General features: G+C 55.6%; 2 protein-coding genes across 4 annotated transcripts in view; both read right to left on the bottom strand.

Moving 5' to 3' along the window:
• LOC138806760 (phospholipase B-like 1) overlaps window positions 1–9,902 on the bottom strand; it is a 17,589-nt gene extending 7,687 nt beyond the window's left edge. Inside the window, exons 1-3 of one of the 3 annotated variants that reach the window (XM_069992100.1) lie at window positions 9,819–9,902; window positions 1,309–1,528; window positions 139–222 (exon numbers count right to left, since the gene is read on the bottom strand). In XM_069992100.1, coding sequence (XP_069848201.1) covers window positions 139–222; window positions 1,309–1,502 — 278 coding nt within the window. In that variant the 5' untranslated portion in view covers window positions 1,503–1,528; window positions 9,819–9,902. Of the gene's footprint in view, window positions 1–138; window positions 223–1,308; window positions 1,529–8,003; window positions 8,194–9,818 lie in introns of those variants that run through there. The other 2 variants (XM_069992098.1, XM_069992099.1) reach the window with 2 other exon arrangements.
• Window positions 9,863–24,112, bottom strand: LOC138806788 (guanylyl cyclase C-like; the record flags this gene model as incomplete). Its single annotated transcript, XM_069992142.1, is given in 14 exon segments — window positions 9,863–10,296; window positions 11,461–11,537; window positions 13,195–13,289; window positions 13,759–13,857; window positions 15,605–15,779; window positions 16,441–16,633; window positions 17,586–17,744; window positions 18,147–18,238; window positions 19,178–19,266; window positions 19,913–20,050; window positions 21,250–21,382; window positions 22,272–22,358; window positions 24,006–24,062; window positions 24,064–24,112. Coding segments are annotated over 14 exon segments (1,618 nt in total), but the record flags the coding sequence as incomplete, so codon positions are not given.

The raw sequence follows: 24,112 nt of genomic DNA, 5'->3' as shown, positions 1-24,112 counted from the left end.
CCAATACATGATGTACACACACACACACATTCATATTTACACACCATGCGCATGTGCAGACACACACACACACACACAAGACAGACACAGGTCTGCAGCCCCCCAGCAGATGCCGGACAGCAGACTTGGTGTACTTACTCCAGAAAGTCCTTGACTTTTTCCAGCAGGGAGGGCTTCTTGATGAGCTGGGGGTACAGGTTGGTGTAGTGGTCGCTCATGTGTCTGAAACAAGGGCAGGGACAGGTCATGAGCTGGGCAGGTGGCTCGGTGGTAGACTGCTTGTCTCACACGCATGAGGCCCTGGGTTCCATTCCTCAGTATCACATACACAGAAAAAGCCAGAAGTGGTGCTGTGGCTCAAGTGGTAGAGCACCAGCCTTGAGCTGAAAAGCTGAGGGACAGCGGCCAGGCCCAGAGTTCAAATCCCAGGACTGACACAAAAATAAAAAGAGAAAGAGAGAGAGAGAATCCACAGACAAAAATAAAAAGAGAGAGAGAATCCAGAGTATCACAGGCTGTGACTGGTGTGGCACATTGTGAATTCTGTGCAAAGACTCAGTGTCACCACTACCACCACCACCATCATCACCATCACCATCACCACTACCATCATCACCACCATCACCATCACCACCACCATCATCACCATCATCACCACCACCATCACTATCATCACCATCACCATCACCATCATCACCATCACTACCATCACCATCACCACTATCATCACTACCACCACCATCATCACCATCATCACCACCACCATCATCATCACCACCATCACCACCACCATCATCATCACCACCATCACCACCACCATCATCACTATCATCACCATCACCATCATCACCACCATCACCATCATCACCACCACCATCATCACCATCATCACCATCACCATCATCACTATCACCATCATCACCACCATCACCATCATCACCACCATCATCACCATCACCACCATCACCACCACCACCATCATCACCACCATCACCAATGACTTCAGAGAAGCACTAGCCTATCTGATCAGTTGTGAGCGAGGCTGTGTCCTAACCATCTCTGCTTAGAAGGATGCTGAAGGCTGGACCAGGGAGGAGGGAGGGTGAGTAGAGGGTGGGGAGGAGGGAGGAGGGAGGAAGGAGAAGGGAGAAGGGAGGAGGGAGGAGGGAGCAGAGAGGAGGTGGGAAAGAAGGGGAATGGGGGAGGAGGAGGGAGTGGGGAGGAGGGAGGAGAGAGGAGAGAGGAGGGAGGAGGGAGGGGAGGAGGGAGGGGAGGAGGGGAGGAGGGAGGGAGGGGTGCGGCACTCACGGGGCGGTGAGGTAGCCCTCCAGGAAGCCGGCCACGAACATGAGGATGTCGTTGCTGAGGGTCTGCGGGCCGTAGCCCACGCGGATCTCCAGGACGCCCCAGCCCGTGCTGTGCATGGAGTTATTGTAGAAGCCATACGCATCGCCGTTCCTATCCAGAATGTTCTTCACCACCACCGTCCGCTCCTTGGGCATCCAGTACGCCGTGCCATAGTAGAGCCCTGGACAGAGGGAATGGGAGGGAGGGAGGGGAGAGAAGGGGGGAGGCAGGGGGGAGGGGAGGAGGGAGGGAGGTAAGCATCTGCCCAGCCCTGGCCAGCCTTGCCCAGGCCTCTGCTCCTCCACAGCACCCGCCCCACCTGGTGACACAATCCAGAAGCTTCCAGAAGCACTTGGAATTTGAAATCGCCCTGAAAAAAACTCGTGTTCCTTCCCTACCAACTCTCATTTTCCCATTTTCTCTCCTATCTTGGCCACCTCTTAACTCGAATCCTGGATCCATCCTGACCTCCTCTCTCTCTCTCTCTCTCTCTCTCTCTCTCTCTCTCTCTCTCTGTCTCATTCTGTCATTCTCCATCTCTCTTGTTGTTCATGTGACTGGAACTTGGCCTGGGCACTGTCCCTGAGCTCTTTCACTCAAGTCTGGCGCTCTACCACTTGAGCCACAGCTCCACTTCTGGTTTTCTAGTGGTTCATTGGAGATCAGAGTCTCATGGACTTTCCTGCCTGGGCTGGCTTTGAACTGCGATCCTCAGATCTCAGCCTCCTGAGTGGCTGGGATGCCAGGCGGTAGCCACGGCGCCCGGCTTCCATCCCTCTTTCTATAAATCTGTCTCTGTCCCTCTCCCTGTCTCTCCTTTCTGTATATTTATCTATGTCTCTGTATCTCTAGTTCCCTCCATCTCTCCCTCACCAGCTCCGCCCTCTATGTGGCATCGGGCCCACCCTTGCTGGGATTACAGGAAGGCACCACAGCACCCCACCTGGGGCTCCCCCTGGGAGAGGTTCCCTCCGACTTTAACTTTCCCTCCTCCGCTCTGACAACTCTTCTAAAAGGCAGAGGGGGACCTGGCCAGCTTTGCCTACTTATAAAAAAGTCTCCCGTAGCCAAAACAAATCCTTGCACAAAAACAAAGAAAAACCGCTAAGTAAACAGGAGCATGAGGTCCCAGTACACACACACACACACACACACACACACACACACACACACACACACACACACACACACACCTCAACAAACAACCCTTAAATAACTGTCCCGGTGTGATAAGAGGTTGGCTGGGCCTGTGGATTTGGGGGCCCCCTCCCCCCTCCACGCCCCCTCCACGCCCTCCTTTGAATCTGGGCTACTTTACAACCATCCTGGCTCCGGGATCCCCGGATAAGCAGCTAGCGACAATATAGTTCCACAGACAGTGACGCTAGCAACAATATAGTTCCACAGACAGTGACGCCATCTCAACAGCCGCAACCAGACAGCAGACAGCTAGCCCTGGTCTGCACCCCTGAAAAATGTCCCCTGGAGAGCTGTACCCCCCCTCAGCTGCCTTCTTGGGAACACAACTCCTTTCTCTACCCTTTCCGGGGTCCGGAGTCAGTGGTCAGACCAAACTTGAACTTCCAGGACTTTGGGACGTAGGCTGCACACGCTTGATTGACAGTTGGGGTGATTTCCCTTCTCCCCCACCCCACACGGGAAATCTAACTTCCAGATTTGTTCTGGACCCCAAAGCCCTCCGCCCAAGCCTTGCTCTTGGGCCTTCCCTGGCCTGTGGGGCTGGTGGGGACCAGGGGAAGTGAGAAGAGACCACAAATAAAACACACACCCAACTTCCAGGCTGGGTGCAGTGGCTCACGCCTGTCATCCCAGCTGCTCAGCAGGCTGAGATCTGAGGATCACGGTTCTCAGCCTCCTGAGTAGCTGGGATGACAGGCGTGAGCCTCCAACAGGCCTTGATTTGCCTACTTTGAAGTTTTTTGCTGATTGGCAGTGGTCCCTTCCCCCCTCCCCCCCAACAAATCCCATTGCTACTAGGAGACAGGAGCTGGTTTTGAGCTCTAAGCTATGCAGGAAGATAAACTCTAACACATTCACTGAGTGAAAGGAGAAAAGAAAGGGCTTGGGGGGTGGGGAGGAAGAGAGGAGACCGAGGGGAGGAGAGGGGGAGAGGAGAGGGACAGAGAGAGTGGGAGAGAGAGGGAGGGAGGGAGGGAGGGGGAGGTCACAGCAAGCAGGGTCATGAGAGGCCACAGAAAAACAGAAGCAATCTCTCCAATTGTTAATAATTTACTGCTTTCCCATCTTAGATCCCTGGGGCTGCTGTCTCCCTCCTAGCCTGCTCCCTGGGTTTGAGGCCCACGGCTCACGCCTGTCATCCTAGCTACTCAGGAGGCTGAGATCTGAGGATCACAGTTCAAAGCCAGCCCCGGTAGGAAACTCCGGGAGGCTCTGATCGCCAATAAACCACTAGAAAACCAGAAGTAGTGCTGTGGCTCAAGTGGTAGCTCACTCGCCTTGAGCTGACGAGCGCAGGGACAGCGCCCAGGCCCAGAGTTCAAGCCCCACGACTGACAAAATAAATTAAAAAATTAAAAATTGTGATGATAAAGGTGATGTGCAGAGAGGCTACAGTGACATCAGTCCACCATTCCCTCGCTCTCTCCCCGTTTTTCCCTCCCATCCCCACCCACGAGTGGTAGAGTTCATTCTCCACATGGTGTCCAGTGAGGACCATGGCTACCTTGGTTCTGTGCCTCCTCACCCTCATAGAGACAAAGAAGCCAACACAGCAGACAGAAAAGAAAACAAAGACAACATAGAAGAAAAAACCCTCTTGTTTCCATTTCCTGGACTCCACAAACCAGGCCACACTAAAGCCACCAGCACAACCATGTCCACTACAACATTGTTCACCATAATCAAGATACAGAATCAGCCCAGATGCCCCTCGGTGGACAAACGGATCAAGAAAATGTGGTGTAGATGCACAGAGGAATTCTACACTTCCATCAGAAAGGATGATATGGCACCATTTATAATGGTCAGACTTGGAAGAAAATAATATCAAACGAAGTAAGCCAGACCCAGAGAAACATGTTTGCGTGGTTTCCCTCCTATGTGGTAACTAGCAGGTGTCTGCAAATCTACAAGCAAACATGCTGGATGGTAAAAGACCAAAAAAAAAAAAAAAAATACACTGGGCACTGGTAAATTATATTCAGGACTCCAGACATTTGTATAGTGAGGACAGAGGAGGATTTTCTTAGGAGGGGATCGTGAGGGCTCAATACAGTGTGCCTGTGCTCCCTGGGTTTCAGATTTGCTTTGAGTCCATCACAGACACTAAGCAAGCAAGCAAACAAACACCACAAAAACCAACCCAACCACAGCCAAAAATAAAAAAGCACCCAAAAGACACAAAACAACCCAAAAGACACAAAACAACAAGAAAAAAAAACACCAAAAAAAACCTTCACAAATAGCCAGGGAACCGGCACTTGGTTGACAAGCAGGCTGTGGGTTCTGATCCCCACAGACACACAAACCTACGGCCTAGGGGGGAGGGCTTAGGACTGACCCCAGCTCCCAGGGGCAGCAGCTGCAAACTCAATGATGGACAGCTTCCGGGGGAGGGCAGGACCTCCATCTCCTCCTGTCCCCTCTATGGGCCTAGCACCGAGCTGCCAGGGATCACAGGACCCACCTGCTGCCCAGTTCGGGTACACTGGCCTCCAGTTTTAATTACATGCTGTAAAGTTATGTGTTAAAAGTTGAAAGTGATCTGCCCGGGGGCTGAGATCTGAGGATCACAGTTCAAAGCCAGCCAGGACAGCAAAGTCCATGAGAGTCTTATCTCCAGAAAACCAGAAGTGGAGCTGTGGCTCAAGTGGTAGAGCGCCAGCCTTGAGCTGAAGAGCTGAGGGACAGCCCCCAGACCCCGAATTCAAGCCCCAGGATCTACACACACACACATACACACACAACAACAACAACGGTTTAATGATGCATGATCTGCACAGCCCAGGGACAAATCTCAGAGCCCAAGGCTTTCTTGCTGTGATTTGCGTGTGGTGTTTTCAAACCCCTCAATTCAGAAACTTCCACGGCGTTCTCCAGGGAGACGGTGACATGGCCTTGGGCCGTGTGTGGAGGCGCTGCTGTCTGAGGCTAAGTTTTCTCATCTGGGCGCTGTTGTTTCCCTATTTTCCTCCTAACCACATGAGTGAAATTTCTGTTTTGCAGAAGTAGAAAGAAGCGCTGTAATTGCATTATGAATCATATTCCCTGCCACCTTTTCAAGGGAAACTTTCAAAAGACTGTTAAATTTAAGTTGTTGGGAGCAACTGGAAGGAGAGAAGAAAATAGAAAAGCTGAGCTCCAGCAGCTCCAGCCTGTCATCCCAGTGCATCAGGAGGCTGAGATCTGAGGATCACAGGTCAAAGCCAGCCCGGGCACGAGAGTCTGAGAGACTTATTTCCAATGAACCATTAGAAAACCGGGAGTGGAGCTGTGGCTCAAGGGGTAGAGCGCCAGCCTTGAGCTGAAGAGCTGAGGGACAGCGCCCAGGCCCTGAGTTCAAGACCCAGGACTGGCATTTAAGAAAAAACAAAAACTAAAAAGGAAGAGAGAAAGAGAACTGAAAGAAAAAAAAAGGCGGGACGCCCAGCACCGGGTTGTGCTCTGACCCAAGCTCTTCAGAGGCTGAGGAAGGAGGATCGCAAGCTGGGGCAGAGGCCCAGCCGATTTAATGAGATCCCCTCTCAAAACCCAAAACAAAGCCAGCAAAGCTCAAAAGGGTCAGAAAACAAACCCTTGGCCAAGATCACCAGATAATGGCTGTTAATCTCTTTGCTCTGGTATTCTCAGTAGCTAGCGCTTGGAGCTTGGTGCAGGATGCCTGTCACCCCAGCTACTAGGGAAGCTAAGATCTAGAGGATCACGGTTCAAAGCCTGGCCAGATGGAGAAGTCTATGAGATTCCACACCTCTTCCCTCCCCCCTCCCCAGTACGCTGTCTTCCTACCCTGACCTGTGGAAATGGAAACACTTTTGTACAACAACTCCAAGATAAAGCCACAAAGTAGCCAGCCAAAAGTTGGACTGGGGGCATGGCTCAAGGGGTAGAGCGCCAATGGTGAACAAGAAAGCTCTCAAGTGTCCTAAACACACACACACACACACACACACACACACACACACACACACACACACACCCCAAACACTGCAGAGAACCCACTGGAGACCAAGGCACGGTCCCACGTGGAGATCTCCAGATCAGCCTGTCATGCTACTGGATGTCTCCTGACTGTGGACAGGCCCGAGGCGCCGGGGTGTGTCTGGGTGAATCAGCTCGGAGCCCAGCGGGGTGGGGTGGGGCACAGAGGCTCCCCCCGGCTCTGTGAGCCCTGAGTGGAACCAGTTTGCCAGGCTGCCAGCCCGACAGCCCTGCGCCTCACGGCCAACGATGACAGCAGGGTGGGCTGGGGCCAAGACCCCACTACTGTGAAGGAGATGGCTGAGGAACCAGAGCGGCTACTGGGGGGTGGGCAGGGCACCTGCAGTCCCGGCCACTCGCTCGCTGGGCTGGGCCGCTGAGAGCTGGAAGAGCAGGGTCTGGAAAAAAAAATGTCCAAGACTCCCATCTCCAAGTGAGCAGCCAAAGCAGCAAGGCTGGAAGCGTGGCTCACAGGGTAGAGCACCAGCCCGAGATGAAAAACTGGTCACGCACACACATGCACACACATATGCACACACACGCACACACGCATGCACATACACACACGCACAGAAAAGACCCCATAGTTCACAATCTTACAGTCTTGGTGTGACAGGTCCAAACCAACCTACCCTCCTTCCTTCCATCCCTCCCTCCTTCCCTCCCTCCTTCCCTCCTTCCTTCCCTCCTTCCTTCCCTCCTTCCTTCCCTCCCTCCTTCCCTCCCTCCTTCCCTTCCTTCTTTCCCATTCACTCTTCTTCCTTCCCTCCCTCCCTCCTTCCCCCTCCCTCCCTCCCTTCCTTCCTCTGTCCTTCCTTCTTTCTCCCTCTCTCCCTCCCCCCCTCCCTCCTTCCCTCCCTCCCTCCCTCCCTCCCTCCCTCCCTCCCTCCCTCCCCCCTCCTTCCCTTCCTTCCTCTGTCCTTCCTTCTTTCTCCTTCCCTCCCTCCCTCCCTCCGTGCGCAGGGCGGTGTGTGGGTGCCCGGCCCCCCATCTTCACCCCTCTCCCTCCCCCATCTCCTCTGGACACAATGGGGATGAACCCCGACCTCGCCGGGCCGCGCTTGGGGTCCCCTGACCACCAGAGCCCGGCGGGACCGGGACCGGCCAGAGCTGCACCGTCGGAGCCCCGCGCCCCCCCCGCGCCCGCACCTTCGGGGTGCCCCCCCGCACCTTCGGGGCGCCCCCCCCGCCCGCACCTTCGGGGCGCCCCCCCCGCACCTTCGGGGTGCCCCCCCCGCACCTTCGGGGCGCCCCCCCCCGCACCTTCGGGGTGCCCCCCCGCACCTTCGGGGCGCCCCCCCCGCCCGCACCTTCGGGGCGCCCCCCCCGCACCTTCGGGGCGCCCCCCCCCGCCCGCACCTTCGGGGCGCCCCCCCGCACCTTCGGGCCGTCCCCGCCCGCACCTTCGGGGCGCCCCCCCCGCCCGCACCTTCGGGGCGCCCCCCCGCACCTTCGGGGTGTCCCCCCCCCGCCCGTACCTTCGGGGCGCCCCCCCGCACCTTCGGGGGTGTCCGGGAGGTCCGGGAGGTCCGGGAAGTCGGGCGCGTCCGGCGCCCCGCGCCCCGCGGCCCAGGTCAGCAGCAGCGGCAGCAGCAGCAGCGGCGGCGGCGGCGGCCCGGGGCGCCCCGACATCGCTCCTGCCGGCGGCCGGGAAGTCGGTGCGCGGCCGCGGCCGGGCGGCGCCGGGCGGGGGGGGGGGGGTCGGGGCGCCGCTCCGCCTCCGCCTCGGCCTGGACCGCGCCCCGCCGCCGCCGCCGCCGCCCGGACATTGTGAAGTCGGGGGGCCCCGGGGCCCATTGTGAAGTAGGCCGGGCCTCCGCCCCGCACGGCCTGCACCCCGGCCAGGACCCAGCCAGGACCCCCTGACCCCAGCCAGGACCCCAGCCAGGACCTCCTGACCCCAGCCAGGACCCCAGCCAGCCCCCAGCCAGGACCCCAGCCAGGACCCCAGCCCCCAGCCAGGACCCCAGCCAGGACCCCAGCCAGGACCCCAGCCAGCCCCCAGCCAGGACCCCAGCCAGGACCCCAGCCCCCAGCCAGGACCCCAGCCAGGACCCCCTGACCCCAGCCAGGACCCCAGCCAGGACCCCCTGACCCCAGCCAGGACCCCAGCCAGGACCCCCTGACCCCAGCCAGGACCCCAGCCAGCCCCCAGCCAGGACCCCAGCCAGGACCCCAGCCCCCAGCCAGGACCCCAGCCAGCCCCCAGCCAGGACCCCAGCCAGGACCCCAGCCAGCCCCCAGCCAGCCCCCAGCCAGGACCCCAGCCCCCAGCCAGGACCCCAGCCAGGACCCCAGCCCCCAACCAGGACCCCAGCCCCAGCCAGGACCCCCAGGCCCAGCCAGGACACCAGCCCCCAGCCAGGACCCCAGCCAGGACCCCAGCCCCCAGCCAGGACCCCAGCCAGGACCCCAGCCCCCAGCCAGGACCCCAGCCAGCCCCCAGCCAGGACCCCAGCCAGGACCCCAGCCAGGACCCCAGCCAGCCCCCAGCCAGGACCCCAGCCAGGACCCCCTGCCCCCAGCCAGGACCTCCAGCCCCCAGCCAGTCCCCCCTGACCCCAGCCAGGACCCCCAGCCAGGACCCCAGCCAGGACCTCAGCCAGGACCCCAGCCAGGACCCCAGCCAGCCCCCAGCCAGGACCCCCTGACCCCAGCCAGGACCCCAGCCAGGACCCCCTGACCCCAGCCAGGACCCCCAGCCCCCAGCCAGGACCTCCAGCCCCCAGCCAGCCCCCAGCCAGGACCCTTAACCCTCAGCCAGGACCCCCAGCCCCCAGCCAGGACCCCAGCCCCCCAGCCCCCAGCCAGGACCCTTAACCCTCAGCCAGGACCCCCAGGCCCTAGCCAGGACCCCAGCCCCCAGCCAGGACCCCCAGCCCCCCAACCCCCAGCCAGGGCCCCAGCCCCGAAGCTGCTGCTGAGTCCGCTGAGAACTCACTTTTCTTCTCAAAAGCACAAGGAGAAAGACCCTGTCACCCGGGTTCCCAGGAGGCCAAGACCCGAGGATCACGGGCCGAGGCCAGCCAGGGTAGGAAAGGCCCTGAGGCCCTGATCTCCAGTGAACCACCAGAAAACCAAAAGTGGCGCTGTGGCTCATGTGGTAGAGCACCAGCCTTGAGTGAAAGAGCTCAGGGACAGCGCCCAGGCCCTGAGTTCAAGACCCAGGACCCAGGACCAACCAAAACAACAACAACCCCTCTTAGCTTCCAACACACACACACACACACACACACACACACACACACACACACACACACACACACACACACACACACACACACACACACTACCTTTAGAACTGTAGTCCTCCCTTCATGGACAAACCAGCCAGGAGTTCACAGTGCATTTTAATGGAGATCAGGGATTGAAAATGGAATCGGGAGGATTGAAATACAAAGAAATCCACGCGTACAGAAAGGGGAACAAAGCACCAGGAAACAAAACAAAAACAAACTTTGGGGGGGGGGGAGACATTATAGGAACTTTGTCACAGAGTTCCCCCGTTAACCCCACAGATTCTTGGGGTCTCCCCCCAGAGGCTGGGGTTGTACCTGGGGGCAGGGAACCCGCATACCCCCTCCCACGGCGCAGGTCTAGAAATAGGTGTCGTGCTGGTCGGGGGTGCTGAGGTGCAGGTACTCCAGGCCGCTGCCCTTGTAGCTGGCCACGCGCCGGGGCCTCGGCCGCTGCAGCCCCGCCGCCCGCCGCCGCTGCAGAGCGCTCACGATCAGGTCGGAGAACTCGGCCTGCAGGCGCTGCTGGTTCTCCCTGGGAGGAGAGGAGGGCAGGGGAGGGTCACCCCAGGGGTCACCTCCAGAATGCTTCTCTGGAAGCCCCAGAGAAGGGGGCTTTGGCATGAGCCCTCTCTCTCTCTGTGTCTCTGTGTCTCTGTGTCTCTGTGTCTGTCTCTGTCTCTCATGACATACGTAAGCTCTATATGTCATTCTATATTGCTAAGTAGATATAATTATATTATTACGCATCATATACAATTATATGCAATTATATCGTTACATGTAATTACATAGTTATGGCTTATATTAGATATAATCGACTTTACTTATAATTAGGTGGAATATATACAATTTAGAATAAGGTACAACATAAGGTTATATAGATAATCTTTGACACAGATATAGATATATAGACATATAATATAGATACTATATGATGTATAATACAAATATATGATATATCACATATAACCAAGATATTACATATGATATGTAATTATATAACATACAGCAATACATCATATTTTACAGGTGTATAGTTATGTATAGGTATAATATATACTATACTCTAGCTATATAGTTATATTTGGCTATAATATATGCTATATTACAGCTATATCGTTATATTTGGATATGATATAAACTATAGTCTAGCTATAGTTATATTTGGCTATAACATATACTATGTTATGGCTACAGTTATATTTGGGTATGATATAAACTATTCTAGTTATACGTGTCTGTCTGGGCATGATATATACTGTAGTCTAGTTATATTGTTGCATATAGCTATAATAACATATAGTATATAAGGTGTGTAACACACCGAAGACAGACATATTTAATTGGACAGTTAGAAGCGGTCCTGTCAGAATGCAGGAGAAAGGCACGCAGGCAAACATGAAGGCGTGCTCCATGGAAGGTTCCAGATGGTTCTCCTGGGGCCTCCTTCCCAGGGAAGGGTGTCTGGGTACCGTGTCTGACCACAGCAGCCCAGGCTAGGGGGGCATTTTGTGGGTGGGTGGGTGAGGCCTCGAAGTCCTCGGTCAGTCCCCAAGCCCCGGGTCCCCTCAGCCTCGCACCCTGGGGGCCCAGCGGGGGTCCCCTCAGCCCGTGTGCCCCTCAGCCTCGCACCCTGGGGGCCCAGCGGGGATCCCCCTCAGCCCCACGCCCTGGGGACCGGTCACCCCGCACTCACACGGTGGGAGGGGGTGGCAGGTTGTACTCCTGGTCCTTCATGCCCGTCAGCCAGTAAGTGGTCTCCGTCCCTCGGCCCTGGGGAGACAGATGGGGGTCCCCTGGAGTACTGCACCCCAGAACCCCAGCCCCAGGCTCCCACAGGAACTGCGTCCAAGGGGGAAGAGATTTACCCCCCTGTGATCCCCACACACACGTGTTTATCTCCAGATGTCTTCCGAAAACCAATCGATCAATCAGTCAATCAATCTCTCACCAGATTGGTTTTTGCCAAACTAGTATTCTCCTTTGCCCCCAAATGATCGATCGCTCAAAACCCCTCCCATGTGAAAACCGATCATTCGGTTATGCCAACTAATCAGCGCTTTAGGCTGCTGGTGGTGGTGGTTGGGTTTCATTTTCTTTCACCAGAAAGTTCTGGTTCCAAACTTTTGTGATCAGTCCTCCGACCTCACGCGTGTGAGAGCTATAAACACGAGTGCACACAGATCAGAAAGCCTGAAGTGTGTTCATTGGTCTAGTTCCTCTGGGGGCTAGAAAACGGACAGAGCAGGGCTGGGCAGGTGGTTCAAGGGTAGAGCGCTCGCCTCACAGGCTTGGAGCCCTGGGTTCGATTCCTCAGTATACATCCACAGAAAAAGCTGGAAGTGGTGCTGTGGCTCACGTGGTAGAGCACCAACCTTGAGCAAAAAGCAGCTCAGGGACAGTGCTCAGGCCCTGAGTTCAAGCCTCAGGATTGGAAAAAAAAACCCTATATATATAGATATAGTATATATTATATATATAACTATATATGCAATGGCTACACACATATGTATTTATAAAATCACTTCATATATACACGTGCAATCTGCAAACCACTGATGGCGTGGAGGAAAATGCTTCTGTGTAGAAAAGGTTTTAGGTTTTCATTTTTCCCTGGAATATGCATTTATGGACGATTCAGACAGCGTGCGTTAGGACATTTTTACGATGGGGTTGGATCGCTGCTTGTGCCCAGCACCAGCTTTCCAGCCGGGACCAGTGGCTCACGCCTGTAATCCTAGCTACTCAGGAGGCCACCATCTGCAGTGCTGAGGTTCTGAACGCCTCTAGTTCTAACCAGCCAGCCAGAAAAATCTGGACTGGAGTCTTGATCCAAGTGGTGGAGCACCAGCTGTGAACAAGAAAGCTGAGCCAGACAAGCGTGAGGCCCAGAGTTCAAGTTCTGGTACTGGCACAAAAACAGAGATACAGCTTCTTGATCTAAGCTCACTCCCCGGCCCCCAGGCCTTTCCCCCTGGAACATTTGCACAAGCAGAACATTTGTACAAGTGTTTGGAAACGTGAGCTGGTGTGTGGCCGCGCTGGGCAATCCCACCGGTCTAGAGCACTCAGAGGAAGAGACGCGACCACAGGCTGGGCCTGTTGCAGGGGGGAAGTTGAGGAAACTCTGAGAGGAAGTGAGGATGAGGGGTGGGGCGCGTTCTGCCTGGCCGCACCCAGAGCTCCTGGGCGGGAGCCGAGTTGGAGGAGAAAACACCTGCCACCCTTAGAGCCCAGCCCTGAGTTCAAAACACCCCAGGGGCTTTAAAACACACTATTTGAATACAGGAAGTTCTGGGTTTGGATGCTTCTGGAAGGTTTCTCGTCCTGGTTAGCTGGATGGCTGTGGAGAACCCTGTACTGTCCAGCCAAGTCTGCGGGGCGGGGGGGATCACGCCGGCCCCCAAATCTTCATGTTGCATCGCCTTACCTTTAAGTAGGTCTCTCCTCGCTCTTCGTACAGGAACCGGCTCTGCGTTCTCTTCAAGATGGCCACCGTGGAGCCGCTCATGTGAATCCTCAGGGCTGGATGATGAGGGCCGCATGGGGTCTGGCTCTGGGGCTCTGATCGCCTCTTCCGACCCCCAAATACCCAACGCCCAGCACACCCATCCCAATCACAGCCAGGGAACCTTAAAAAGATCCTGCCTGCCATCCCAGCTACCCAGGAAGCTGAGATCTGAGGATCGCAGTTCAAAGCCAGCCAGGGCAGGAAAGTCCGTGAGACTCTGATCTCCAAGGAACCACCAGAAAACTGGAAGTGGCGCTGTGGCTCAAGTGGTAGAGCACCAGCTTTGAGTGAAAGAGCTCAGGGACAGCGCCCAGGCCCTGAGTTCAAGCCCAGGACCGACAGACAGACAGACACACACCACAAATCACATCAGCCTCACAACAGTGATATTGGCTGTTCAGCCTTTCCTTTATGGGTGCCTCGTTCCCCAGTGTCCTGCGCCCCACATTAGACCCACAGCCTCCCACGCCTCCCGCTTCTTACGGAGGCCGGTGGACTCCATCCTAGAGGCTGTGTTGACCGTGTCTCCAAACAGACAGTAGCGGGGCATCTTGATCCCCACAACTCCCGCCGCACAGGGGCCTGGTGAGGAAGAAGGGAGGCTGGAGGTGGAGGCCGCGGAGGGGCCGAGTGGAGGCTGGAGGTGGAGGCCGCGGAGGGGCGGAGTGGAATCAGGATGGGGTGTGTCTTGGCTGAGGGGTGGGGTGCCCTGCTCTGACAGTCAGTGTGTGTGTGTGTGTGTGTGTGTGTGTGTGTGTGTGTGTGTGTGTGTGTGCACACGCGTGCAGGTGTGTAGGGATGGCACTGGGTTTTGAACTTGGGGCTTTGAGCTTGCCTGCTTGAGCCACGCCTCCCGTGTGTTTCAGAGGTAAAGCCAAGCTAACACATGCAGGGAACACACGGCATGCAGAGTCTGAAGAGCTGAGGTTCCTGGGAGGCCAAGGCAGGAGGACTCAGGCCGGAGTCCACGGAAAAAGGGGTCGCTGGTGAGGGATCGCACAGAGGCGTGAATGCACGGGATTTCACGCAAGGAAAAGTAAGTTCTCCCGGCAATGATAGCTGTTCAAACACCAGAGTAAGCTGTGCTGGAGACCATCCATTTCCAGGGTCCCCGGGTGCATTGTTATTGGCCTTGGGACCAGTGTGCTTTGCAGAGGATTGAGAGAGATTGCTAGAGATTATTTTTAATTCCTTTCCAACACTTTTCCTATAATACCTGTGATTAATTTACAGGTATTCTGAATCTTCACCTATGATACCTTAAATCTCTGTGAACGCCCGCTGTTAAATGAACTAAATTTGGCCCCGGGCTTAAGACCTAACACCTACCAGGCATGGAAAACACCAGATGCTTAATTTGGAAATAGACATTGTGTAGCAAACATCTGATTCTCAGCCACATAGGACACAGAGGCTCAGCCAATCACAGGCCGCTAATTGATTAAGCCACCCAGAGGCTCAGCCAATCACAGGTCACTAATTGATTAAACCACCCAGAGGCTCAGCCAATCAGGCTGCTAATTGATTAAACCACCCAGAGCCTCAGCCAATCACAGGCTGCTAATTGAGCAAACCACACCCAGAGGCTCTGCCAATCACAGGCTGCTAATTGATTAAACCACCCAGAGGCTCAGCCAATCACAGACCGCTAATTGATTAAACCACCCAGAGGCTCAGCCAATCACAGGCTGCTAATTGATCAAACCACACCCAGAGGTTCAGCCAATCACAGGCTGCTATTATTGATGAAAGCACCCAGAGGCTCAGCCAATCACAGGCTGCTAATTGAGCAAACCACACCCAGATGTTCAGCCAATCAGAGGGTTGTAGCAAACCAAGCACTTTCTCAACTTCTTCCTCTTCCTCTTTTTCTTTCTTTTTTTTTTTCTTTTTAATATTTTTACTACCTCCATTGTAGTTGTACAAGGCGTGGCCATTCAGCAACGCAGTTCTTGCTTTCTTCCTTTCTCTCCTCCCCTCTTTCTCTCCCCTCTCCTCCCTTCCCCTCTTTTTTCCATTTTTTTTCCTTCCCTTCCTTTCCTTTCTGTGCCAGTCCTGGGTCTTGAACTCAGGGCCTGGGCACTGTCCCTGAGCTCTTTCACTCAAGGCTGGTGCTCTACCCCGTGAGCCACAGCTCCACTTCCAGTTTTCTGCTGGTTCCTTGGAGATCAGAGTCTCACGGACTTTCCTGCCCGGGCTGGCTTTGAACCGCGATCCTCAGCTCTCAGCCTCCTGAGTCGCTGGGATGCCAGGCGTGCGACCCTGCCCCTCCCCCCCAGCTCTCTCTGTGCTTTGGGAGGACTCGGGCTGTGGACACGGCCTCACCCACCCGAGTGCACGCCGATGCGGATCCAAACGGGCAGGCCGGGCAGGTGCTCCAGCTCGAAGGTGCCCATGAAGCTGAGGATGTCCAGGGCCATCTTGGCGATGTCCACCGCGTGCCGGTTGCCGTTCCTCTGGGGCAGACCACTGGCCACCACATAGGCGTCGCCGATGGTTTCTACCTGGGAGAGACCCTCTCTCGTCACCAGCTGCGCTGGGACCTGTTTAATCTCTGCAGAAAACTCCCCCAGAGCGTGGGCCGGGTGACACACAGAAACCAAACAACAAGACGGGAAAAGCGCTGGAGCGACGTCTCCTGCGGGACCCAAGGCCAATTTCTTCCAAGCTTTGGTAATAGTCTGATTACACGAATGATAAAACTGCTCTCAAAGATTCTGGGCCTATAAAAGTACGCCTTAATTGGCTGAAATTGCACAGGTGTGACAATTGGGTAACGGCTTCTATAATCTGAGGGTTTCTTTATCATCGTAGGCTGGAATGAGCTACCCGGACAATACTTCTCATACTCTACCTCCTGTTGGGCTAAAAATAATAATAATAATAATTTGTAGGGGCTGGGAAGGTGGCTCAGTGGTAGAGCGCTTGCCTTGCATGCCTGAGGCCCTGGGTTCGAGTCCTCAGCACCCATATAAGCAAAAAGAAAAAAGCTGGAAGTGGCGCCATGGCTCATGTGGTAGAGCACCAGCCTTGAGTGAAAGAGCTCAGGGACAACGCCCAGGTCGTGAGTTCAAGAGCCAGGACCGACAATGGGGGTGTGGGGAGCTGGGGGCCCCGGCCTGTCGAGAGGTGGCGCGTGCCGTGGCCACACGTGGCCGTCCGCACCTTGTAGACGTCGTGGCGGTCCACGATGTGGTCGAAGCTGCGGTACATGTCGTTGAGCATGTCCACCACCTCCATGGGCGAGCTGTACTTGCAGATGGTGGTGAAGCCCACGATGTCGCTGAAGTACACCGTCACCTCCTCGTACAGTTCCGGCTCCACCACGCCCTTCTCCTTCAGAGACTGCACCACCAGCCTGGGGGGGGGGGACACGGTGGGGAGCCAGGGCCCGCGGGACGCAGGGGCCGGGCGGTGGACGGCCCGGTGCAGCGAGGCCTCGGAAGGACCCGGATGTGGGTTGCTGAGCAGCGTGGAGGGTACAGCGCTGGAGCTCCCCCTCCATCATCCATTGCTCCGACATCTACTCCAGGCCTGGAGAATGGCTCATTCCCTTCCCTTCTCCTCCCCCCAGCAGCCATGCCTGACCTGGGGTGCCCCTCCCCCTTCTTCATGAGCCCACAGTGTGGCCCACCCCTGTCATCCCGGCTCCTCAGGAGGCTGAGATCTGAGGATCACGGTTCAAAGCCAGCCTGGGCAAGAAAATCCATGAGACTCTGATCTTCCATGAACCACCAGAAAACCAGAAGTGGAGCTGTGGCTCAAGGGGTAGAGCACCAGCCTTGAGTGGAAAATCTCAGGGACAGCGCCCAGGCCCTGAGTTCAAGCCCCACCAAAACCCAAAAACAAACAAAAAAAAGAGAATATGCTAGAAGAAATGATCTATAGCGATAAGAAAACCCCCAAGAGGCTGGGAAGGTGGCGCAGTGGTCGAGTGCTCGCCCAGCGTGCATGAAGCCCTGGGTTCAATTCCTTAGCACCACATACAACAGAAAAAGCCAGAAGTGGAGCCATGGCTCAAGAAGTAGAGCGCCAGCCTTGAGCTGAAGAGCTCAGGGACAGCACCAGGCCCTGAGTTCAAGTCCCAGGACTGGCAGAAAGATAAAGAAAGAAGGAAGGAAGGAAGGAAGAAAGATGGAAGGAAGGAAGGAAGGAAGGAAGGAAGGAAGGAAGGAAGAAAGATGGAAGGAAGGAAGGAAGGAAGGAAGGAAATCCCCCACCCCAAATAACAGTGGGGGGGGCAGGGAGGAGGAGGCCATGGCTGGCCCCCAGGCCTGCGGGGGTGGGGAGGCTGCCGAGGCCAGCCTCACCTGGGGAGCAGCATGAAGTTCAGCCGGTCGGCCCGGTCCCGCTCAGACTTGTACAGCTGCGTCCTCTCCTCCACCAGGTGCTCCAGGTTCCGAGAATACAGCTGCAGGCGCCGGATGAGCGTGTCCATGTACGACTCGTTCTTCTGGTCGTGAAACAGGCTGCGTGGTGGGGGGAGGGGAAAGGGGGTGCAGAGCGACTCAGATGCCACTGAGGGGGTTACTGCCGGGCGCCGGCACTCACACCTGTCATCCCGGCTACTCAGGAGGCTGAGATCTGAGGATCACAGTTCAAAGCCAGCCTGGGCAGGAAAGTCCATGAGACTCTGATCTCCCATGAACCACCAGAAAACCAGAAGTGGAGCTGTGGCTCAAGTGGTAGAGCGCCAGCCTTGAGTGAAAGAGCTCAGGCCCTGAGTTCAAGACCCAGGACTGACAAAAAACAAAAAAGAAGAGCCACTCTCCTTCTTTGGACGCCGTCGAATGAAAATGATCATGGGGGAAGGAAGCAAAAAACCAAAGCCCGCAGCCCCGTGTGAAGGAAAGTCCACGCCCGAGCCGTACCCAAATAACTTGGCGAGCGTGCTCTCGATTCTCTTGAAGTCCGGCCTCCTCTCTGGGTCCTCCTCCCAGCAGCTTTTGATCAGCAGGTACACCTGCCAGAAGAAAGGGAGAGCCCCACACCGGAGCTCACGCCTGCCATCCCGGCTACTCAGGAGGCTGAGATCTGAGGATCACGGTTCAAAGCCAGCCCCGGGCAGGGAAATCCGTGAGACTCTGATCTCCAGGGAACCACCAGCAAACCAGAAGTGGCGCTGTGGCTCAAGTGGTAGAGCACCAGCCTTGAGTGAAAGAGCTCAGGGACAGATTTCAAGCCTCAGGACCGGCAAAAAAACAAAACAAAACAACAACAAAAAAAACCAGAGGCAAAACTATTACAACCATCACCACCACCAAACCCTAAGAATGGTGACTTGTAGAAGTGTCCATTTCCTACTTTGTGGGAAATCAAAACTGTCAGATAAGAGGCGGTTGCATTTTTTTTTTTTTTTGGTCGGTCGTGGATCTTGAACTCAGGGCCTGGGCGCTGTCCCTCAGCTCTTCAGCTCAAGGCTGGTGCTCTACCACTTGAGCCACAGCTCCACTTCCAGTTTTCTAATGGTTTATTGGAGATCAGAGTCTCACGGACTTTCCTGCCCAGGCTGGCTTCGAACTGTGATCCTCAGATCTCAGCCTCCTGAGTAGCTGGGATGACAGGTGGGAGCCACCGGCGCCCGGCTTGCATTCTTTTTTCTAAACGGGGAGAGGTCTTGTAGGAGGAGATTCCCTGAGAAATCCCCAACTCGGACAATTTTGTTGGGGGACCCCCTCCCCTCAAATGCAGTCACCCACGTCCTGGGAGGAAGGAGAAGGCAGGCTGGAGACAGGGAGAGGCGCAGAGCTAAGAGGCAGTGCGTGAAGCATGGGCCACAAGCCAGGGGATGTTAGCCACCCCCAGAAGGTTCTAGAAGAGGCAGTGTGCCTCAACCTCAGACTGGAGGCCGACGCCCAGAGCCTCCAGAGGCATTTTGGGGGGAGGCGGGGGGAGCACTCACTTCCAGCTCATTTTCCTCAGCCGTTTCCAGAAACAGGTCCGGGCGGAAGGCCTGCCCTCCGTTGTAGTTTTCCACTCGGAAAATCTTCTCTGGTGGGACGAGAGGAAATGACAAGTTTAGACACCACCCCGGGGTGGAGCCTCGGTGGGGGGGGGGGCCAGGAGAGAGATGGGTTAATTTGGGAGGGCCGTGGAGAGGTCTGAGGATCGTGGTCCCCATGAAACTCGTCTCTAAAATTAAAAAGAAGAGGAAGCGGGGCTGTGGCTCAGGTGGTGGAGCGCCAGCCTGGAGCACAGAAGAAGCTCCCCGAGCGTGGTCTGAGCGAGCGGGAGCGTGCGCGGGTCCTGGGCCTTGCACACTGGCGTGGCCTTGCACACTGGAGGACTGGCCTCCAATGGAGAGCCTCCCCTCCTCAGCCTCCCCTCCGGCCGGTCAGGGGTCAGTCAGCCCTGTTCTCCTTGTGGGGAACCCGAGGGTGGGCTGGGGGGGGGTGGGGAGGGGGATGGTCAGGGAAGATTCTGGAACAAGGGCAGTGACACCAGACCTAGTGGTGGACACTGTCCACGCCTTCCAGAATGTTCTGACATGCTTTCAAGGTGTGGATGGAGGAGGCCAGTGTGCATGGCCTGCAGGCCCCTGTCTGGCCCATACCCAGGGCTCCCCCCACCCACCCAGGGCCCCCCCAAGCCCAGGGCTCCCCACACCCTGCCCCGGACCCCGCAGCCGCGCCCCTACCCTTGCGCTCGCGGCAGCTGAGCGTGTGGAAGGTCTCCTTGCGCAGCACGATCTCCTGGCCCACCACCCCGAAGCTGTACACGTCCCCCTTCTGCGACACGCCCGCCCCACGCAGATGCTCCGGGGCCGTCCACAGGTCTGCGGGCGAGGCGCATCAGTGCCGCCGCCCTCCCACCCTCCCTCCCATCCCTCCTTCCTTCCTTCCCTCCCTTCCTCCCTTCCTCCCCCCTCTTCCCTTCCCTTCCTTCCCATTCCCTCCCTCCTTCCCCCTTCCTTCCCACCCTCCCTCTTTCCTTCCCTCCCTCCCTTCCCTCTCTCCTTCCGTCCCTCCCTCCTTTCCCTCCCTCTTTCCTTCCCTTCCTTCCTTCCTTCCCTCTCTCTCTCCTTCCCTCCCGCCCTTCCCTCTCTCCTTCCCTCCTTCCTCCCCTCCTTACTTCCCATTCCCTCCTTCCTTCCCTCTCTCCTTCCATTCTTCCTTCCTTCCTTCTTTCCTTCCTTCCTTCTTCCCTCCTCCCTGTCTTCCTTCCTTCCCACCCTCCCTCTTTTCTTCCCTCCCCTCCCTCTTCTCTCCTTTCCTCTTCCCACCCTCCCTCCCTTTCTCCTTCCCTCCTTCCCTCCTCCCCTCCTTCCTTCTTTTCTTTCCTTTCTCTTCCTGCTTGCCTCCCTCCCTCCTTCCTTCCCTCTCTCCCTTCTTCCTCACTTCCCTCCCTCTTTCCCTCCCATCCTCTCTCCCTCCTTCCATCCCTCCCTCCCTCCTTCCCTCCTTCCTTCCTTCCTTCCTTCCCTCCCTCCCTCTTTCCCTCCCTCTTCCTTCCTTTCCCTGCCTCCCTCCCTTCCCACCCTCCCTCCTTCCTTCTCTCCCTCCCTTCCTTCCCTCTTCCTTCCTTCCCTCCCTCCCTCCTTCCCTCCCTCTTCCTTCCTTCCTTCCTTCCTCCCTCCTTCCCTCCCTCTTCCTTCCTTCCCTCCCTCTTTCCCTCCCTCTTCCTTCCTTCCTTCCTTCCTCCCTCCTTCCCTCCCTCTTCCTTCCTTCCTTCCCTCCCTCCCTCCCTCTTCCTTCCTTCCTTCCCTCCCTTCCTCCTTCCCTCCCTCCCTTCTTCCCTCCCTCTTCCTTCCTTCCTTCCTCCCTCCATCCCTCCCTCTTCCTTCCCTCCCTCTCTCCCTCCCTTCCTCCCTCCCTCCCTTCCACTGGGCAGCGCCCATGTCTTGAGCGTTGGGTGCTGGGGTGACATGGATGGGACAGGAAGCTCGGGCGACACCCTGGTGACCCCCGCGACCCCAGCACGCCCCCCCGTGCCCCCGCCCCCCGCCCTGCGCCCCTGGAACCCGGCCGCGCCCACCTTTCCTGGGCGGCAGGATGGAGTTGCAGCCGAAGTCTGTGATCTTCACCACCATGCGGCTGTCCACCACGCAGTTGGTGGACTTGAGGCGGCCGTGCACCTCCACTTTGCTGGCGTGCAGGTAGGACATGCCCTGCGGGCGGCGGCATGGTGTGCGGGACGCGCGGACACAGAGCCGGTGCCCGGCCCGGCCCCAGGCGTCCCCACCCTAACCCGCCTTCCCACATCCACGCGCCTTCCTTTGCTTTCCTGTGCTGGTCCTGGGACTCGAACTCAGGGCCTGGGCGCTGTCCCTGAGCTCGTTCACTCAAGGCTGGCGCTCTACCACTTGAGCCACAGTGCCACTTCCAGTTTTCTGGTGGCTCATGGGAGATCAGAGTCTCATGGACTTTCCTGCCCAGAGTTGGCTTTGAACTGAGATCCTCAGATCTCAGCCTCCTGAGGAGCCGGGATTTGACTCCATTTTTTTTAACCTGGCCCTGGGCATGGGCGCCAGGTCCTATGTTGAACCCCATCTGCAAACAGCACCGCGACCCGCAGTCAGGAAGAGGTCACCACTACTCAAGAAAGGGGCGGGGTGCTGCTGCTCACGCCTGTCATCCCAGCTGCTCAGGAGGCTGAGATCTGAAGATCGCAGTTCAAAGCCAGCCCTGGGCAGCAAAGTCCGTGAGACTCTGATCTCCAAGGAACCACCAGAAAACCAGAAGTGGCGCTGTGGCTCAAGTGGTAGAGCACCAGCCGTGAGGGAAAGAGCTGAGGGGCAGCGCCCAGGCCCTGAGTTCAAGCCCCAGCACAATGAATGAATGAATGAATGAATGGAAATAAATCGAGGCCTGGTTTCCTTTGTCAGGACGCTGGCTCTGGTGTGTGAAGGGCTGCGGTGTGAGTTCAGGGCCTGGCTGGTGGCCCATGGCTCCGTCGCCCGTGGCTCCGTCGCCCGTGGCTCCGTCGCCCGTGGCTCCGTCGCCCGTGGCTCCGTCGCCCGTGGCTCCGTCACGAGCGTCCGCGTCTGCGGCCCTCACCTTGGCGATGTCGTAGAGGACGGAGATCTTAAACTCCCAGTCCATGAAGGTGCCGTCTGGGTAGGAGATGGCGTCGTCCAACACCTCCTGCGGGCGAGGGGCAGGGGCGGTGAGGGGCCTCCAGGGGCCTGCGGGGGGGAGGCTTCCCTGGGGCCACAGTGCCCCCCCCAGCCTCAGAGCCCAGGTCAGGAGCCCAGGCCAGGGCCCGGGCCCGCCCACGTGTCACCACAAGGGGGCAGCTGCGAGGCCTTCCGAGCACCCAGTGGCACTTGTGGGGGAAGTGGGGGGCAGGTGGGGACTCCCCGTGGGCCTCAGCCTTTATGTGATACATATATATATATATATATATATATATATATAATATAAAGCATAGTATACTATGGTCTATCATATCTATCATTACCTATTATATGATATCCATGATGTTACATATTGTATATATTATATTATATGCATTATGATATATTGCATATTATATAATATATAAATTATGATACATTACACGCTATATTTAACATATTATCCACAGTATATTATACATTACCTAGTATATATTATATACATATTGCATGTTACACACTATATATTATATAAATGATGTATATTACATATTATATATTATATACATTATTATATTGTATTTTTTTTCTTTTTTGTTTTTTTGGGGTCCGGTTGTAGGGCCTGAACTCTGGGCCTGGGCGCTGTCCCTCAAGCCTTCAGCTCAAGGCTGGCGCTCTACCACTTGAGCCACAGCACCACTTCCGGCTTTTTTCTTATGTGGTGCTGAGGAATCGAACCCAGGGCCTCAGGCATGCAAGGCAAGCGCTCTACCACTGAGCCACCTTCCCAGCCCCTATATTGTATGTTATAGCATATATTATACCTGTTATAGAATGTAGTATGTAATTATTTATTTTTTTGCTTATGTGGTGCTGAGGAATTGAACCCAGGGCCTCAGGCATGCAAGGCAAGTACTCTACCACTGAGCCACCTTCCCAGCCCTAATGTATGTAATTATATATCACATGTAAATTATTTGTAAAGTTAGCTCATGTAAGTTATATGTATGTATATGTATATATAGCTATGTCATATAGTATATGTGTATGTGTATATATCTGTCATATTAAAGATCACATATATTTATGTATATATGTCTATATCACCTTTTATCCTACATGCATATGTGTACATATATCACATATTATAACAATTATGTCTATATCATAGTTGATTCTATATTGATTAATTATAATTGACATCTTATACACGTGTATGTATATGTCTGTCATCCATGATCACATATTACTATGTCTATTGTCATATACTAATCGTATATATTACTATAATCTATATTATATATTATGTGTATATAATATACAATGTGTTATGATATAACCTACACATTCTATATGTTATATGTATATTATGTGTACATGGTGTATATAATACACACACGATATAATATGTAATACATCGTGTAATCTGTGATATTATATGTTATAGTAATAATATATAATGTAATAGAATAGAATATATTGTTAATGCACTATGTTATCTAGTATAGTAGAGTAAACGTGTATAACATGTGCACGGTGGGCTTATTCACCTATGTGAATGTCAGCTGACACGCATGGTCACGCTTGCGTGTGATGTCACACGCTGTTGGACCCCGTCTATGGACACGCGTGGCGTGGCCGGGTCCCGTGGGCCCGTGGCATGCGCCCGCTTCACCCGCAGAGAGCCCCGCTCGCAGCACTCGATCACCGCAAACACCCTGGCGTCCAGCCGCTGTGGTGCCGTAGAACTTGGTGAGGTTGTAGTAGTCGGACTGCAGCAAG

This window comes from Dipodomys merriami, unplaced genomic scaffold (assembly GCF_024711535.1).
Source record: "Dipodomys merriami isolate MVZ:Mamm:240054 unplaced genomic scaffold, mDipMer1.0.p SCAF_408, whole genome shotgun sequence".
Lineage (NCBI taxonomy): Eukaryota > Metazoa > Chordata > Mammalia > Rodentia > Heteromyidae > Dipodomys > Dipodomys merriami.
The sequence above is the reverse complement of the archived record's forward strand: the minus strand, read 5'-3'. Positions and strand labels throughout refer to the sequence as shown.